The sequence below is a fragment of the Notolabrus celidotus genome, chromosome 11 (assembly GCF_009762535.1).
Source record: "Notolabrus celidotus isolate fNotCel1 chromosome 11, fNotCel1.pri, whole genome shotgun sequence".
NCBI lineage: Eukaryota > Metazoa > Chordata > Actinopteri > Labriformes > Labridae > Notolabrus > Notolabrus celidotus.
This window is the reverse complement of record NC_048282.1, coordinates 30,665,406-30,684,317: the sequence shown is the minus strand read 5'-3', so window position 1 is coordinate 30,684,317 and position 18,912 is coordinate 30,665,406. Positions and strand designations below refer to the sequence as shown.

General features: G+C 40.4%; 1 protein-coding gene across 1 annotated transcript; it reads right to left on the bottom strand.

Moving 5' to 3' along the window:
- Positions 1-3,225: 3,225 nt before the first annotated feature.
- On the bottom strand, positions 3,226-17,435 carry csrnp2 (cysteine-serine-rich nuclear protein 2). Its single transcript, XM_034694894.1, has 6 exons — positions 17,384-17,435; positions 16,785-16,901; positions 14,398-14,570; positions 14,029-14,291; positions 11,329-11,625; positions 3,226-7,202 (listed from the first exon to the last, which is right to left on the bottom strand). The coding sequence occupies exons 3-6, from the start codon at positions 14,555-14,557 to the stop codon at positions 6,258-6,260; spliced, it is 1,665 nt and encodes a 554-aa protein (XP_034550785.1). The 5' UTR covers positions 14,558-14,570; positions 16,785-16,901; positions 17,384-17,435; the 3' UTR covers positions 3,226-6,257.
- Positions 17,436-18,912: the final 1,477 nt, after the last annotated feature.

Genomic DNA, 18,912 nt, shown 5'->3' with positions numbered 1-18,912 from the left:
GGGCATCCAGCTGATTTGCACATAAGGGATAATCAGAAGTTAAACAGCTTAAGTATTCTACCCTCACTGTTTCCGTCTTCTTGCTTTCAGTAGGACATTTGGATCCTCTCTCCTGAATACAAAAGGTGAACTTTATACTTGATGGTCTGGATTTCCCTTACACGTGAAGAGCAGGGTAGCCTCGTAAAAAAACACGAGCCGTTTTTATGAATAGTGCCATTTAAAAGGGATTGGTTTCGGTGCAGGCCTAATGATGCCATAGTGCTGGCGTCACAGGGAGAAAAGGAAAGAGGGAGCATTCTTTCCAGGCGCTGGAGCAGCACTTTCAGACTGGTAGGCTGGGGCGAGGTGGTGTGGCCACTTTCCATCTCACATGCGTCACTCTTCTAATGCCCAGTTGCTCTCGCCTGCTCTGTCCAGTCACAACATTAAACTGGAAACCCAGATAAAGCTGGTGATTTCGCATGTCTGTCAACGTGCTTATAGAAGACTGTGGGAGCCATTCTCTCCTCTGATTATGATGTTTTTTCAATGTCCTTATAAAGCTATTTCCACAGGCTCGTGTATCAGACCTTGCTGAGTTCTTCCGGCGATTGGAGAGAAGCGACAAAAGAAAACAAGAGACCGGAAAGGTCAAACAGATGAGGCATGGTTCTCAGAGAAGTGGACCGCTGCCACAATTGTTCCTCAGGTTCCAGAGGTAATTTGTTCATGCATGTTTGTGGTGTTTGTTTGTGTGCGTGTGGGCCTGCTCTGGGGCTGTTGGCCGAGTGAGTAATGGCACACATACAAACAAAAAACACATGGGTATTGGCACAAAGAGAAGTGAAATTTAAATCAGGTAACCTCACGTAAAAAGAAGCTCTTAAAGGGATACGCCAGTGATTTGGTTTTAAACTTCCATAATGTTGGTAAACTTACCAAAATACATGTAAAGAAAAGGATATCTGGAGTTAAAGCAGCAGAGGCAAAGGTACATGCATAATATCAAGCCACATGAACAAGGCATTCTACAGGTAACATAATGCAGATCACCAGTTTTTAATTTACAGCCCCCTAGGTGATGCAACAGTTAATTTAGCATTTTTCTGGGATTTATTTGTGCCCTCCATCAGCAATAGTTCTCAGTTAGCATCTTTAAAATGTTGCTAGTTGATGGGAAACAGTGCTGTGTAAAAATGTTGTGTGTTCATGTCTGTATTTAGTCCTTATGGACTAATGTGTGCCTCAAATGTTAAAGAAAAAAGTGAAAATTGGGGTGTTGTAACTTATAAGCGCTAATATGACTCAAAAACTGCATCAGTTATTGCACAACTAGCTAGCTAGTCTCTGTGCTTATATGACTTATTGTCTTTTTTCAGTGTTCTGAGTGTTAGCTACCTTTAACAAACTAACTGTATAACTGATCAGTACATTTTCTGCTCCTACTTAATTTAATATTTTGGTATTGCTTTATTGCCCTGTTAAAGGTTGGCGACCTGTCCAGGGTGTACCCTGCCTTCCACCCAAAGCCAGCTGGGATAGGCTCCAGCCCCCCGTGACCCCTAATGGGATAAACGGTCAAGATAATGGATGGATGGATGGATGGATGGATGGTATTGCTTTATTGATTTACCTGATTCACAGCTCTAAAATGATGCCAGTTAATGGGAGATACTGCACTGTTTATACATTTTGTGAACTAATGTCTGTATCTGTCCCTTTTGGACTCACATACACTATTAATCATAGTCATATAATATAATCATAGAAATGATGATTATATAAGTTACAAGTGAGTTGCTGTAATTTAAAAGTCAAAATTTAAAGAATGACCCATTACATTTCTTAGCTAGTTAGCTAGCCTGTATGCTAACACCACTAGCGGTCCATCTGTATCCCTGTGAATGGGTGCCCACGCCTGTAACAAACCAACTTAGCAGCTACATAATTAACTACATATTGTGGGTTTTTCTGTACTTATTGTTTGGGTTTTTTTCCCTCTATGAATAGGCAGCTTAACATGTCACTGGCTTGGGAGATAGTTGCCCTGAATAGCAATTTGAGCCATGTGTAACAAGCTAACTGTATGACTGACCAGGACATATTCTGTATCTTTTCAATACTAAACTAAACTCAGTGTAAAATGAATGGATGGATGAATGGATCATGCCCTATGATGACTATATGATCACCTTTTAACATTGCAGCAATCTTAAATGAATGGTTATCAGGATTAAATAGATTTTAATTGTTAGACAAAGGGCAGTACATGTCAGAGAAGTGAGCCTTCTTCCAGTCACAGGTTATTGCATAAGACCTTAGTACTGTGCTGGATACGCTGGCACAAAAGGCAGCTCAAAGAGTCACTTCTGGTTTAGGTCAATGGGGAGCTGAGGGGAGCCATTGTGTCACTTTATCATGCAAGGAACTTCCTGCAATTGAAACAAGAGGAGAGCAAATATTTGGGCTTTCGTAATCTGTTGTTGCACCCGGTAGAAAACAGAGGCCCTCTAAATATATAAGCTGAAAGTGAGTCTGATAAAGATGTTATTTTCTGCCACTCATAAATTATTAGAATCAAAGCTGCTTGTTGTAGTTGGCTGTGTGAGAGGCTGATTTTACATTTTTTTCATCAGATAGTTAGAAGTAACCACTTTGAAGATTTAAGTATAAGTAGCTATACAAAATTCACAAATATAACTTTGACTGTAGCACTGATAAATGTAAAGCCTCAAACAACTGCAGAATGAACCCTCAACGATGTAACAGATCTCAATGGTGTGTTGGGAATGCACTGAGTTTATGCTGCCATCTAGTGGTCAGATAATGTACTGCAGCCTGCAGGCAGTTTTTGTCATGACCTCCAGTGTCTGGATGAGGACAAAGGATTCACAGTTTGTTGTTTCAGAGTGACTAGACACAATCAATACATTTTACACAGTGATTAGCAAAACAAACAACTGCATAAATTAGTGTGTTCAATTAGAAACATAAAACACCTGAAATAATTTAATTAGGTATACTTTTCCTTCAAATAAAAACTGTAAATATTACAAAAATAGATCATCATGATGGAAGTTAATCACTGGTTAATATAGAATACATAATATATCCAGAGTGATCCAGAATAAGAGTGACCACGTAAGTAATCTAAATGAGATATTGGCAAAAGGTCATTGTCGTTTTTTAAATATATTTATTGTAAAAAGTAAAGAGAAATAAAAACCACACAGCTCAAACTTGTTCCTTCTTTAAAATGAGTGTTTATTGTTTTTATTTTTTGTATAAAATCCTTTTTTGTCCACTTTAGGCAACAGTTAGCATGAGAGTACTTCTCACAGCTTTTAGATGAAGTCTAAACGTATCAGTCTTTGTCACACCCACACTCACACAATGCCCATTCACACAAATACACACAATCACATAGTGTGGCATGGAGTCGATTCGATGCAGTGGTCCCAAACCTAAAAGTCTATTAGAAGAAAGCCAAGGACAAAAAGCTCAACAATAGGCAGCTTGTAATCATCATCACTTCAAAGATGGCTCTATGAAAAGGGCGAATCACATGACCACAATAAATCTACAGCCTCACAATAACTACAGGAGACTGCTTTGTTCACATCTGATGGATGAAAGCATCATTTAATTAGGTCTGAAACCACTGCTTTGGTGCAACTCTTAAGCAGAATTATATTAAGACGATTTTAAACAAAGAAAAAAAAGGCAAAGAAACACATCAGACGTCTCACACTACAGAACATCCTGTGTTACCAAAAGCAACAAATGTATTCTAGGCAACAAAACAAAGGAGTGTTCTGGTGTAAGAACACAGATCAGTATCAATCATTCCAACATAAAGACTTTTAAAAAGACCAAACATGTAAAAGGATTGCATTTCAATGAACAAAAAGCACAACTTTTTCAAGAATCGCCAAGTTAATGATTTGCAGTGCAGTAGCTATTGCATTCCTACAAGAGAATCTCCAACACTTTAACTTCTTACTTTCAGTCATCAAGAAACATCTCCATGAAATCATATTTCTCATGATGGCAGGGAGAGAGAAAAAAACAATGAAGTGTAAATCTGTAACATCAGCACCTTTCAGGAATAAAATATGTATCCTCACTAAAACACACCTTTTCATTTTACAGTACATACAGGGAACTGTTTCTCTTACACGGACGCACTAATGTAAAGTATGCACGCACTCACACACACACACACCCATACCGTACAGAGTGAACACAAAATATACAAATTCAGGTCAATCTGCTCATAAATTAGTACCATCCCATCACGACTTTTAAGTGTTATTTTCTTTCTATGAGATTTGACTCATCTCTTCCTTTCATCAAAGATGTTTCTGACGTTTCACATCATGACATGACTAACTACATGGTGTTACAGTGCAGCAGTATTGAAGAAAGAACATTTCCTTTCACTCTAATATTTAAAAAAACTGCGAGGACTTCAAACCGACAGCATCTAATCCACAAAAGACACAAAGTAATATTCATAATATCATAGGCATTGTAACTACAAGTAAACTAGGGTTTTTTTGACAAATCAATCGCATTTGCACGAGCAGTCCAAGGTGAGCAACAGAGACAACTGAGGCCAGAGCGAGTCTGCTGACTAGTGTTGGTTTAATGTAAAAACAGCAGAGCATCAACACTGGCTGTCCTCAGTCCTGCAGGCTGTATAAAAGAAGAGGATGTAGTAAACGATGTGAAAGCGCCTTGAACCTGCATTCTTTATAATGACCAGCAGGGGGCGACTGCAAAAAGAAGTCAGGTTGTATGAAAACAAAGGAGAAAAGGAGCCTATTCATCAGCTGATTTATCACCTTAGTAGAAATCTGAATTAGTTTATGGTCTAAATTGCTAGTTTTAAGTCTTTAATACTGCATGATGTCCAGATTATGAATACTGGCCACCAGGGGGCGACTTCACTGGATGTAAATATGTTAGTGTTCCGGAGATGATCCCACTTCTCAGCACATTATCTTATGTTCTCTTCAAGTTTTCTTCAACAAGGCATGAAATTATCGTGACAATGATAGTTCTCTTTAAAAAAGCCTTTTGACACTACAAAAATCCAAATTTTAGCGAGTTTACTTGTCTAATTAGTTGTCAAAATATCTCATTATGCTTCATTGAAGTCACATTGATAACAAGTCCTGGAATACATCTTATTTCTAGATATTATGACACAAAAACAAGGTCAGATTTTTTGTTTTGAGGACAAATATCTGCACATGATGCAAGAAAATATTTCAGTATCACATCTTATTTCAAGAAATGTATCAGGAAAAGGTTCTTTGCTGCTTTGATAGATATTTGTACTCATTACTCAGACCATATTTCTGGCATATGACCACTTGTAATAAGATTTCAATCCTAGCTTTTTAGGTCAATGTACCCAATGTTAAGTTAATGAGATATTTTCTGCAAATAAACTCATTAAAATTTGAGCTTTTGAGTGTCGACACTATCTAACCTGTCAGTCACATTTGGTCACATCTGGCTCCTCCAAAAAAAAAAAAGATGGCGGTGGCCATTACACCAGATTCAAAGCTTCAAAAAGAGATATTCTAAAAGATGAGTCACATCCACTTCTTCTATACAGTGCGAGGTCAGTCCACTCACATTGTGCACACAAAAGCAGCAATCTCAGCTCTGTCTTGCTCAAATGCATTTACAGTACACAAAAACAAGTATTTCCAGGATTATTAGGTCTATGTTCAGCGGAGGATTCTATCAGAGGCCTTCATTTGGCTTTTCTACAGCACAAGTTTGCTGTAATGGAAAGTGAGCCTGTGAAGTTTCTAAACAGACTTCCAACCAACTGCAAAACAATTTGTGTTTAGTGTTGATGGATCCATAACTCACCAAACATAAAGGCTTATGTCAGCGTTCACAAATCCTGTTTTCAGTTTGGAAAATAACAGAACACTACTTGTTGCACTTTCTCATCGACAACCTACACACAAGTGTTTGAATGTTTTTCCATTAAGGCCGCATTTATCAACCCCGACACAACTACACACAATGTTTCCTTGTAACTGCATCCTTATTACTACAGGGGAGTGATCTGTATGTGCTTTCATCTTCCCCCTGTCCTCCTGTAATCTTATACTCATAATCCATTTACAGTCATTACTCCAGATTGCAACCTGTGATCATTCTTCATGATAGCAGTGTTAAATGGAAATGTTTCTTTTTTTTCATCTTGGATGAAGCTGTTGTGCAAAATATCTGCAGAGAAGTGAGAACTAAACTTCAGGAGGAGGTGGAGCTACTCCTCCCTCCATGCAGGAGCCTCGTTGGCACACGTCTTCAGAGAGACTCTGTAGGGGACTCGAGGGTCTCTCCTGTAGATCCACATGTTGCTCTGAGCACAGAATCTCATTGGTCAAAGATTTCTCCAAACTCTGCCTGGAGATGATCTCAGAATTTCCACCCCCCTCCACCTCTACTCTTCCTTGTTTCCTGTCCTCACTCTCCCCTTCTCCTGGCTCTTGTTCTCTCACAAAGCACTCCTCCTGTTCAGCGTCCTCCTCTCTCTGCAGACTGTCGAACGCTCCAGGCTCAATGGGACTGAGCTGATAGTAGAGCAGAGAGGAGGAGTCTTTGAGGAGGTCTGAGGGGCTTTCCTCTTGGTTGTCAGTAATGCACAGCACTGTGGCCCCTGTAGGGAACGGACCCTGCAGAAGAACCTGCTCCACACCTGGTACCTCAGCCTGCTCTCCCTCTAAGGCAGTAGGCAGCAGGCAGAGAGGCTGCTCTGCAAGGCCTCCGTCTAGCTCCTGCACTGCTTCCCCTTCTGCCTCCTCCCTTTCCCTCCTCTCCTGCTCCTCGGCGCTCTGAAGATGCAACACAGCCGTCTCGTTCTCCCGCTCCAGGATGTCCTGCTCTGCAAGGAGATCCTGAACCTCCACCTCAGCGTGCACCTCGCTCTCCTCCAACTCAGAGTCCAGGCCGGTGACGGAGGAGAGGTCCGGGGAGGTGGAGCAGGTGGAGGAGGGAGAAGAAAACAGGTCAGAATCTGCATACTGCTCCCCGGTCCCTTGTATAAGCATCCTCCTCTTCTCCAGGTCTAGCTTCATGATGGTGTGCAAGTAGTGAGTTCTGACACGGAGAGGGTTGAACTCGATGCGGCCCGCTCCGTTACCGCAGCCCTCCCGAGAGCATCCACATGGGAAACTCATCCGATCCACCTGAGGAGGACAGAAAGCAAAACTGCAATCTTATTCCATCCTAAGATAAAAAAAAAGGTGCAGGAAGTGATTTGTGCTGAAAAAAACAAAGTGACTAAGAAACAGGAAATAAAAATAAGTGATAGAAGAAAAAATCCTGAAAACAGTCCAAAGAAAAGTCTAATTTTTCACATTTTAGAAAGCTTGGAAATCAATCATCATATTTTTGGCATGTTCACTTAATTTTTTTGAATTAAAATGATCTGAAAAAATATTATCTTTCAAAAATGCATACACAGAGATATATAGATTTAAAAGTTGTGTCCTTTCTTTTTAACAAAATAATAATTTGCTTGTTTTTTAAGACTTGTAAAGGCTTGAGATGTTTTAGTTTAGTCGACCAAATTACTAAATATCACTTTCGCTAGTTGGCTTAAGAAATACTAATTGTCATGTGTTGTGTTGAAGCTGCAGCACAGCCATCCACCACTGGGTCTGTAGCTCTGGTGGTAACACTTCTATGAACCCATCACTTATAAAGCATCATAAGCACTTTTATAAAGGCTTATAGATGCATTAATAAGGCTTTATAACAATCTTTATAGGTGATTAGAAGCATTCACAAAAACTTAAAGCAATCTGTATTAAGTGTTACAAGCGGTGAACATAATGTCTTATGAAGGTATGATTTATAATACATTATACACTACCAGTCAAAAGTTTGGACACACCTTCTCATTCAATGTTTTTTTTAATGTATGTATTATTTATTAATTTAGTTATTTTAATTATTTTTAACATTGTAGATTAATACTGAAGACATCAAAACTATGAAATAATATGTCTCTGTCATAATCTGGATTACAACAGTAGTCAAATAGGGCTATCCATTGTGTGCTAACCCTACCTCTGAACAACACATCTGATGGTCTCAAACACATTAAGAAGGCAAGTCATTCTACAAATGAACTCTTGACAAGGCTCGTGTTAATTAGAAACCATTCCAGGAGACCACTTCATGAAGCAGACTGAGAGAATACCAAGAGTGTGCAAAGCTGTCATGAAGGAAAAGGGGTCTACTTTACAGAATCTAAAATATAAAACATATTCTAGTTTGTTTAACACTTTTTTGTTCATTAAATAATTCCATATATGTTCTTTCATAGTTTTGATGTCTTTGGTATTAATCTACAGTGTTTTAAATAATTAAAATAAATACAAACCCTTGAATGAGAAGGTGTGTCCAAACTTTTGACTGGTAGTGTACCTTGATGCAAAACTAACATCAGCACTTTTGCATTCTGGGTTTCATGAAGTATTAATAAGACATTAAACCATTTGAGAATCATAGAAATGATCACTAAGGATACATTGAGTGAGTTCTCTATGAACATTTATAACTGGATAAAGTTGTGGGAGTTGAAATGTGCTATGAAACCAAGAATTCAAAAGACAATGTTGTCTAATGTATTATAAATCATACCTTCATAAGGTATTATGTTCACTGCTTATAACACTTTATAACATTGATATAAGCCGCATGAATGTGTCAATTGTTATAAAGCCTTATAAATCTATTCATAATGTTATTGTAAAGGCAGATTTGAATATGTGTATGTGACCTGTGTCCGTGTTTAAGGTCGTACGGGGCTATTGGTGGTCAATTTCCTATTTAAGGTAGGAACCTTTGTTGTGTGGTCAGGTGTTCCGCCCGGAAAGGTAAAGCAGCATGGTGCTGCGGGAGTTGTGCGCCGATGTTTGTTTGTGATATGTTTGTATTGGACACTTTGGGAGCACAGAACATGAAAATAAACAGACCAGGAGTTCAACTTGCAAATATGGCTTGGACTTTAATTCATGAAGCCCGGTAATTCCCAGCACGTCAAATAGGTATTCCAGGTGCAGCGCCTCAGTGGCTTAGAGCTTTGGCTTGGCCTCTACAGTTATAATGTATAGTTAATGGCTACTGCCATAATGCTATAATACAATAATGCTCTACTACCTGGATGTAAACAAGTACAGATGACAGCTGGCATCTCGTCATGTGGTTTGACAGTATTTTATACATAGACTCAAGGCTGTGTCTGGTTAAACTGGCTATTCACCACTCTGAGCAATGTGTAACAAGGAAGGGAATGTGGACATTAAAGGTGACATATCACGCTTTTTTCATCAATATATATTGGTCTAAGAGGTCCCCAAAACATGTCTTTAAAGTTTATGCTCAAAAAAACACTTTGAAATCAGATTTTGGCATGCCTGAAAAGCCCTCTTCTTCAGTCCTCCTCAGAATACTCTGTTTTCCCTCTGACCACGCCCCCTCAGGAAGTGGATGTGCCTCGGCTGTCCAGCACGTTGATCTAATGTTTACATGTTGGCTGAATATACACGGCTGCTCAGAGACCCGCGTTACTTCAACCCTCTGAATCTGATCCAGAATCTGATCCTGACGGAGAGGCGCCTGTAGCAGGACCTTTCTGAAGGATTGGTCATAGATTTAGTGTTTCTTGTTGTTTTATTTATCAGTATGTCGACGTGTGTCTTGGTACACAGCTACGAACATGTAGCTATGTGGCTATGCTAACTAGCGCTAGCACTTATCCATGATAAATAAAAATCATCCACTAGATCTTCAAATCTGCAGACGTGGGGAGTAAAACCGACCTCTACCAGAAAGGCAGCAGGACCTTTTCTGAAGGATTGGTCACAGATTCTGTGTTTCTTGTTGTTTTATTTGTCAGTATGTAGACGTGTGTCTTGGTACACAGCTACAGCTACGACATGTAGCTATGTAGCTATGCTAACTAGCGCTAGCACTTATCCATGGTAAATAAAAATCATCCACTAGATCTTCAAATCTGCAGACGTGGGGAGTAAAACCGACCTTTGTGTTTATTAAGACAGCCTACAACTAGCATGCCTCCCTCCTAAGCTCCTTGTTAGCACACATGTGAGCAGGTAATGAAAAACGGAGGGGGGATTCAGTATTATTTTATACAGTCTATGGGCTGAACAAGCTCCGAGCTCTGACTCTGTGACAGACCGGATATTGTTGTTACGTAACAAAAACACGGAAGTCTGAAACGTCTCGTTTCACACACATTTACAGAAAGGTGTAGAAATCAAAACAGGGGAAGAATGGATTTTTTTCATTCTCGGGGGGTTTGTAGACATGCCAGGGACACATATTTCAGGTAGAGAACCATTAAAAAGTCCATTTTACATGATATGTCACCTTTAACCTTCAAGGAGGACCAGAGGCTGGTATTGCTAGCTGTTACAAAGCAAAGTAACAATTTTACATTGCTTTACCCTCAGGCTCTTTGATCCAGGTTTCAGCCATGTTAAATAAATTGGGCTCGATTCTGAATGTTTTCTGGGTGTTCTCAAATCTTTAGACTAGTCAGTTAGATGGATTTTTTTTTTTTAAATGACTAAGAAATTAGTCGTTTTGTAGCATTCCTGTAAACACACACAGAAGGCGCTTTAGGTTGCTCTCCTTCAAGAGCACATTTTTTTGCAGATACTGAAAAACTCAGAATAGACATTCGATTTCAACAAAAGATGACAGAGTGAACATTTTCAGTTGTGTCTGCTGGCAAAAAAAAGATCTGTTGTCCTGCAGAAACACAGTTTTCTCTATGGATCACATTTAGATGACAAAGTTTTGATCTACATGTGCTTTTTTATGCTCTTTTGATAGATTTTACACAACAAAGACGGTTCCAGTGGAATAATTTAACATGCTTATTTAATCAATGAATAAAGAACTGGAGTCGTCAATTAAATGAAACCATTTCACAGTCCTTCAAATGAAATGAAGAGGTCTTTGTCACAGCAGACAATTTGACTGGTCATTGTGACAATAATGATGGCAGCCCTCTATTCAACTTTCACAGTAAGCCATGACAGTGAGCAAGAATGCACAAGACAAAGGACCCTGAAACCGATCCAGCTCAATGAAATTCAGCATCATTAGTTTTATGAGGGGAAAGATTTTCAGAATAAGGCCTGTGGGAAAGTAAAGCGCTTACATGACTTCAAATTAATGTAGCGCACATTTAAATTCAGCAGCGAGGTCTGACTCATTCAAATCTCTGTGAAATGTGCAGCGGTTCTCTTCTTTCTGCACAGACACAGCTCTTACCTGGCACTTGATACCAGCCTGGCTGCAGCCGCAGTGGCGAGGGTCGCAGTACAAGCGGCAGTCGCAGCCACATTCCTCCCTCGACACTCGGATCGCTCTGAGCTCAGCTTTCTCTCTGGCGTCTATGCGGGCGATGCCAGACGCTCGCAGGAGGGCCCGGCGGCGCTTCGTGGGCAGCGGCTGGAGGAAGAAACAATCATCCACCTCCACGCCGTCCACATCTAGGTCCTCGTCTGAGACGTCATCCAGAGTCAGCAGGTCTGCCTGAGCGCACTCTACTGTGCCGTTCCTTGTCAGCTGTGGGTGACAGACAGAGTTAATAGATTACTGTGAGAGGTGGATAATAGGAGACGCTCTTATGATAAAACTAATACTGCAGTACCATCTTCATCTGCATATAATTGGCTCCTGGACTCATACATACTGGAAATATTACACTGGTGGATTGTTAACACTAATGCATCAATTCAAAATCAGTATTTCACTGTTGTGGCTGGCCAAGGAGGAGTTGTATTAAAAATCTAAATGCACTTTCAAAGCTTAGTTCAGTACTTCCAATTCTCTGGGTGCAACCACCACAACATTAACTATTGACAGAAAGATGAAAAATGAGGTAGGAGGCAAACAAACAGTTCTGTATTCATTTTTGAGGACTTTTCCTCAATGAACGTTGGATAGTTTTAACTCATTAGGCCTAAATCAGTTATTCAAGAATGATCTGTCTCTGTTGTCGTCAACAACAACCAAAAGACTTCTGAAAATGTAAAGACTATCACAAGTCAAAAAGAGTTTTCATAAGAGATGAGATACGATACGATATGATAAGATAAGATACGGTACGGTACGATACGGTACGGTACGATGCAATACGATACATTAAGATACGGTACGATACGATACAATAGGATATGATACGATATGGTACGATACGATACAATACGGTACGGTACGATACGATACGATGCAATACGATACGATAAGATAAGATAAGATACGGTAAGATACGATACAATACGCTACGATACGATACAATATGGTACGGTACGGTACGATACGATGCAATACGATACGGTATGATACGATACAATGCGGTACGATACGATATGATAAGATACGGTAAGATACGATACAATACGATACGATACAATATGGTACGATACGGTACGATACGATACAATACGATACAATACGATATGATAAGATACGGTACAATACGATATGGTAAGATACGTTACGATACGATATGATACGATACGATAAGATACTGTAAGATACTATACGATACAATACTGTACATTAAGATACGGTACGATAGGATACGGTACGGTACAGTACGATACGATACAATACAATTCAATATGATACGATAAGATACGGTACGATGCGATACGATACAATACGGTACGATACGATATGATACGATACGGTACGATACGGTACGATACGATGCGATACAGTATGATACGATATGATACGGTACGGTACGATACAATACGATGCAATACGATACGATACGATACAATACGATACGATAAGATACGGTACAATACGATATGATACGATACAATACGGTACGATACGATACGATATGATACAATAGGATACGATACGATACTATACGGTACGATACGATACAATACAATAGGATACGATACGATACTATACGGTACGGTACGATACGATACGATACAATATGGTACGATACGATACTATACAATATGGTACGATACTGTACGGTACGATACAATAGAATACGATACAATACAATACAATACAGTACAGAGGGACATGATTCAATGCAATAGGATAAAATAGGATGCAATGGGATATGAAACAATACAATACGATACGATATGATACGGTACAGTGGGATACGATTTAATGCGATAGGATAGGATGGGATGGGATACGATACGATACGATACAGTGGGATATGACTCAATGCAATAGGATAGGATGGGATGGGATGCTATGGGATATGATACGATACAATACGATATGATATGATACGACATGATACAATACATTACAGTGCGATATAATTCAATGCAATAGGATAGGATAGGATAGGATAGGTATAATACAGTACGGGGCAATATGGTGCAGTGCTGTATTATGAGTATAGACAGTATAGGACAGGACTTGTTACGATAGGGTATAATGCAGTACAGTATAGTACTATGATCCAGTACTAAGGACTTTAGGATGATACAATACGATACAGCATGAAACTACTTTGACATGACAACGCGATAGAGTACAATAGAATACGAGAGAATACAATACAATACCAGAGGATACAACAAAATCCGATATATAAAGTGTGATGTGATGCACTTTATTGCCTTGAAGGACTTCTTGTCTTAGACTTGTATTCTGCACACATTTAGGTGCCTCCATAGTAGTATTAATAAATAACCCCAAGTAACTTAGGACACAGGTTCTACATTATACACAAGAGAAAGGAACACTTTGGAGCTATTGCACCATCCCTGCAGCCAATCCTAGTATATTCAAATTTCATTTCAGATCAATCATTTGATAAATGTTGTTTCACTGTTGGAGAAATTTCTTTTTAATCCAAAAACTTTTGTGAAAATGTCTTGCATATAGACCAATAGCAATGCCCTTTGGAACAGAAGGTGACGTACTTAAACTCATCCCTTTGAGTGACACTCTCCTATATGACGTGAACTCTACCTTCATCTTGCGTGCGTTGAGCTTCTCTTGGCGCAGGTGTTGGCGTAATGTGTGTCGGTGGCTCGTCTCTTGTTCCCGGGCGAATTCTCCCAGCGTGTAGTGTTTGATGGAGGAGTGGTGACGAGCCATTCCCAGGGAGCTTCCCCCTTGGCTGGGCACGCTGGTGAACCCCTGGCGACGGGGGAAGTAGTACACCGTCACCACATCGAAACGCACCCGTTTTCCACCCAGCGAGGGCTTGTGCTGCCTGAGGATGGAGGTGGCTGAGGGTAGAGAGAGAGGGGTAAGATGTTCTGGTTAACATGAGTCATCATATTTTTGTTATGTGTATTAATGGGTCTTCCTTGGGTTCCTTCTGTGGTTCCTTACGGTTAAATGTGGTGCTGGAGGGGGGGTTGATGCTGTCGCAGCTGTCGGCGCTGTCACTGCTGGAGATGTCATCGTCAGAGTCTTTAGGTGTAGAGAATGGAGAGCTGTTGACCACCTCTTCATATCTGCGTTTGAGGCTGAGGGACGAACTTGCCTCCATGGAAACTTGCTTTCTGAGGGAGCAGAGAGAGACACGTTGAGTCATTTGCAACACCAAAGATTTGTAAAACAAAGTGACCTCATGGTGGAAAGTCGAAAAATAACTGGGTGCTGATGACAAAAATGGTCCTAATGTCACACATTTGTATAAAACTGTTCCTCTCAGGTCACTTCTGAACTCACAAACAAAAGGTGACATCAGCTGTTTGCTCTGTTCTCTTTTCATCTGTATTCCTGCTCCATCATTTCCTCACTCTACCCCACGACTCTCATGAAATCTTACTTTGAAATCATCAAGTCTGCAAACGTCACCATAGCAACTAGGCAAGCATGGTTTATCTGAGCAGCCTTAAAACAGATGATGTCCATGGCCTCTCGCACTTTCTCTTCTTCTGCAATAATCTGTGCATACAGGATTGATATGAGCGAATGAAGACGAAGGGGATGGATCACATGAGCAGGAGAGCCACAACAAGGTCAATCATAACCACTAATGTTATTACGTATAGGTTTGTATTCACACTGCAGCTCACCAAGTTCAAGAGCAATCCAAATAATAATAATAATAATAAACTTTACTTGTGCTTTTGTGCTTCACCACAAAAAGCAGAGAATTACAAAGCATAAAAACGGTGCAAGCAGGGGGGGAGAGAAAAGACAGAAGCAAAACAAGACATCTGAATGCAGAGCAAATTCAAGAATTAGGGGTGGAGAAATGCCTTCTTATATAAAAATGTTTTTAGTGAGGATTTAAAAGCAGTTAAGGTTGTGGACTGTCTAATTGTCAGTGGGAGGGAGTTCCACAAACTTGGAGCTCTGATTGAAAAGGCCCTGTCACGGGATCTTGGCACAACCAGCAGAGCTTCATCCACAGACCTGAGGGGCTGGCCCAGGCACACAGGGGGTTAAAAGGTTGCTTTAAATAGTTTGGGGCCTGTCCATTTAAAATTGTAAAAGTAATCAATAAGATCTTAAAATCGACACGATAGAAAAACTGGCAGCCAATGTAAGCTGGCGAGGACAGGAGTGATGTGTTGATATTTTGATGTGCCTGTTAAAAAGGCTGCATTTTGAATAAATAATACACAAATGCAGAATCAAAATGCGTTCCTACATGTTACCTGTATGTACCATGGTATTGCCTGTTTTCTTTGAGTTTGTGTTGAGACAGCTGCAGTAGATATATCATGTATGTTGTGTAATGTTTGTGATAATTATCTGAATGTGCAAAATCCATTTGTCACAATGAAAAACTGCAGACCCGGGAAAGAATAGCTGCATTTAAATAAGATATCCTCAAATGTAAGTTTATTATTCAACTATGCATGGATAAGAAACGTCTTACTGGGCCTGGTTTGACATGCAACATGCTATAACACCAGTATGCTCCACTTTTGTTCCATTATAACAGCCCCTAATGACCCATTGTCCACTTTCCACCCTTAAACTGGAACTATGTGTGTTGCCTTTCTTTGTTAAATACGGGGGATATATGAAGTGATCATGTCATACGGAAGCTGATCCCACAGCTGCAGCAGACATAGTGATTTTACTGCAATATGATTGATTATGAAGGCCTTTCTATCCTGATATATCGAGCTACAATATAAGCCCGGGGTGCCAAAGTAATCAGATAATGTCCTGGTGCTAAAGGGGATGCTGTTATTTGTCTCATTACTATGCAAAGTCAGTTGAACAGCACTCAAATCCAGCCTTAAATTGCATATTACATTAACATTCCTCTTCGGATGGAGATTTTCCACACAGTTTAAGACTCTAGAGGAGGCTGAGCAGGTGTTCAATGTTCACTGAATATGCTAATGTGACTGTAGCATCCATATGATCCATTTTCTCTGCTGGGGACTCAAATATAAATAGAGAAAATAGAGCAATGGCTGGGTTTTTGACAAGTAGGCTCATGTCCCTTGAGAAAACCACAGTCATTGTGCTGTTACTTTAAAGGATGTGGAAGAAGACTGTATCCTTAAATACAACTGTTACTTCATTGTGTATTTATCTCCAGGCACATGCAGTGTTGGTGTAGTATTTGTTTAACTGAGTACATGCAGAAACTGGCCACACTGTGTATTTGGGGGGAGGCTGGGTATTATCAGTGTGTGACCGGCCTCTCTATGCTCCCATTTTTTTACACACACACACACACACACACATTCACACACACACAAAATGGCAAAACGCCCGGTTAATGAAATACTAAACCCTCTTACCTGGGGCAGAAACAGGGACCCTTATTCCAAGCAGCTCGTAGGTCGTTCCTCTTTTCCAATGTGAGCTGCACATCAATCTTTCAACGCCCTTTGAGATGATCTGGTGCCAAAGAAAAACTGAAAACCCTTGAATTAAAGATCCAGTCTGCAAACCGTGGAGATCTAGCTGAATTCTTGCGTGACTGTCAATTTGCTCTCACACTTTCATCTGACTATAATAAGGCTACTTGGGCTCCATGTTCATTGTTCTGCACACTGCCTGTTTAAAAACCTGAGGCTTTTATTTTAGAAAATGTTGCATGCCTCTCTCTCTGTTTAAAGAGAAAGCAGAAGAAGGGCGTCATATGATTAGCTGCGATTTATTCCCACACATTTTCAACACAGATTCTTTGTGCAGCTTGAATAATGTGAACAGCCGAATTGAATTGTCTTATCTTTGCAAAAGCTTGCGATGGAGAGAAATCCGCTGACATTTGTGTTGGTTTATCCTTTTTTTTCTCCTGGGGCGGCTTCAGTCGGCTCTCTTCTTCTGTCTTCTCGCTTTAACGCGGAGAGGCTTTAATTTGTTGGTTAATGTCGAAATGTTTTAAAGGTCCAACCGAGAAAAAACGCCTTTCCTCCCCCGTGTCGCCCGGTTTCGCCCCGGCCCCGTTTGTTACAATGTAACAATGGAGGAAGGAATTCTTCCCTGTAGCCGTATATATACTTATTGTGACATCACCGGCATGCCCTGCGCCAAAGCATGCTGGGTAATGTAGTTTTTTCTTCAATTTTTCCTCCTTTGTTCATACTGTGCAGAAAGAAAATGCACAAAATTTAACATTATCACGATACACATTGAACTCAACACACATCGACACCTTTAGTCAGTCTTCATTTATAGGTCATGACGTCATTACCTATGTCTCTTGTCGAAGCTAGTTTCCATGGCAACTAAATGACTGTGCATGTTTCTAGTAAAGCCTCTATATCTGTCCAGCAAAGAGAAGCATTCAGAAATGCTTATAGCACTCTCTTTTCACTTTAGGTCAGGGGTTCCCAAAGTGTGGGTCTGGACCCTCTGGGGGGGGGGGTCACGGGACACAAATGGGGGGGTCGTGAGAAGTCTTCCAGAATGTTTTTAGTTTTTTTTTTAAAGCTGGGGTTGGTAGTCAGATTTAGATACACTTTTTGTTATGCTAATCAAAATGATCTTTATGTCTTAATAGCAATCAGTACATAATGTGTTCCTGAAAAAGAGTGGAAAAAAAGCTGCTATCTACAGCCGGAGCAAACCTGGGAAAACACCAACCAATCACTGTTTTTGGGTCCCCAAATTTTAAACCAATCAAATCCCGTCCTGCTGTTCTGCCCGCCTCCTGCGCGTACATTTCCCCAGCCTGCACTCCGAGTCCCCATCCCCTGCCTCTGCTTCCCCTGACTATTTACTGCCCAGATCAGAGTCTAACAAGCTCTCACCACGGGGGCTCTGACAAGCAAAAGAATGAATGACATTCAGTAAGTCCTACAGAAAATGTAAATGTTGTAGCGTCTGTCCGGACGCTGTAGGGATGACGAGCTGATTCGTGAACACGTTGTGAGAGAAGTTTAAAAAAACGTCACTGTCGGCCGTTACCACGCCAACCAACAAAGCAACAATCAATGTTTGAATGAATGAAGAACTTCTCCTCTTGTCTCTCCTCTCTCCCGCTCACACACTCTACACCTCTCCTGATGCCTTCACTTACTGTCAACACTGTAGGAATTAAGAACATCTACACTGAACACGTTTAACAAACAGTAGAGCTGTTACAGTATTATATGTGTTATAACTTTTCTCCTGATATCGTGTCACCAGTACAACTGGATAATGCTGACAGTTGTGAGTACTAATAATAGCCATGTTGTTTGTGTTTTTATCTTTCACTATGATAATGTTTTGTGAGGACCGGTTTTGAATCAGTCACCATCATATGGTCGCAAATAAGTGGCGCTCGTGCATGTGAGCGGGGGGCGTCATTTTGGAGGAGCTCCAAGGGGAGGAGGGGAGGGGTTAGACGGAGGCCTGAGGAAATGCTACATTCAAATTCATGCTAGTTTTCTGTGACAACCAACCCCAGCTTTAAGTTATCCGAAAGTAGTACATTTT

Bases quoted from the DNA above. Each gene is read 5' to 3' on its own strand.
- csrnp2 (XM_034694894.1), bottom strand. From the start codon at position 14,557: ATGGAGGCAAGTTCGTCCCTCAGCCTCAAACGCAGATATGAAGAGGTG. The intron at 14,292-14,397 runs GTAAGGAACCAC...CTCTACCCTCAG, and splicing joins CTCCAGCACCACATTTAACC to CCACCTCCATCCTCAGGCAG. The intron at 11,626-14,028 runs GTAGAGTTCACG...TGTCACCCACAG, and splicing joins TCAACGCACGCAAGATGAAG to CTGACAAGGAACGGCACAGT.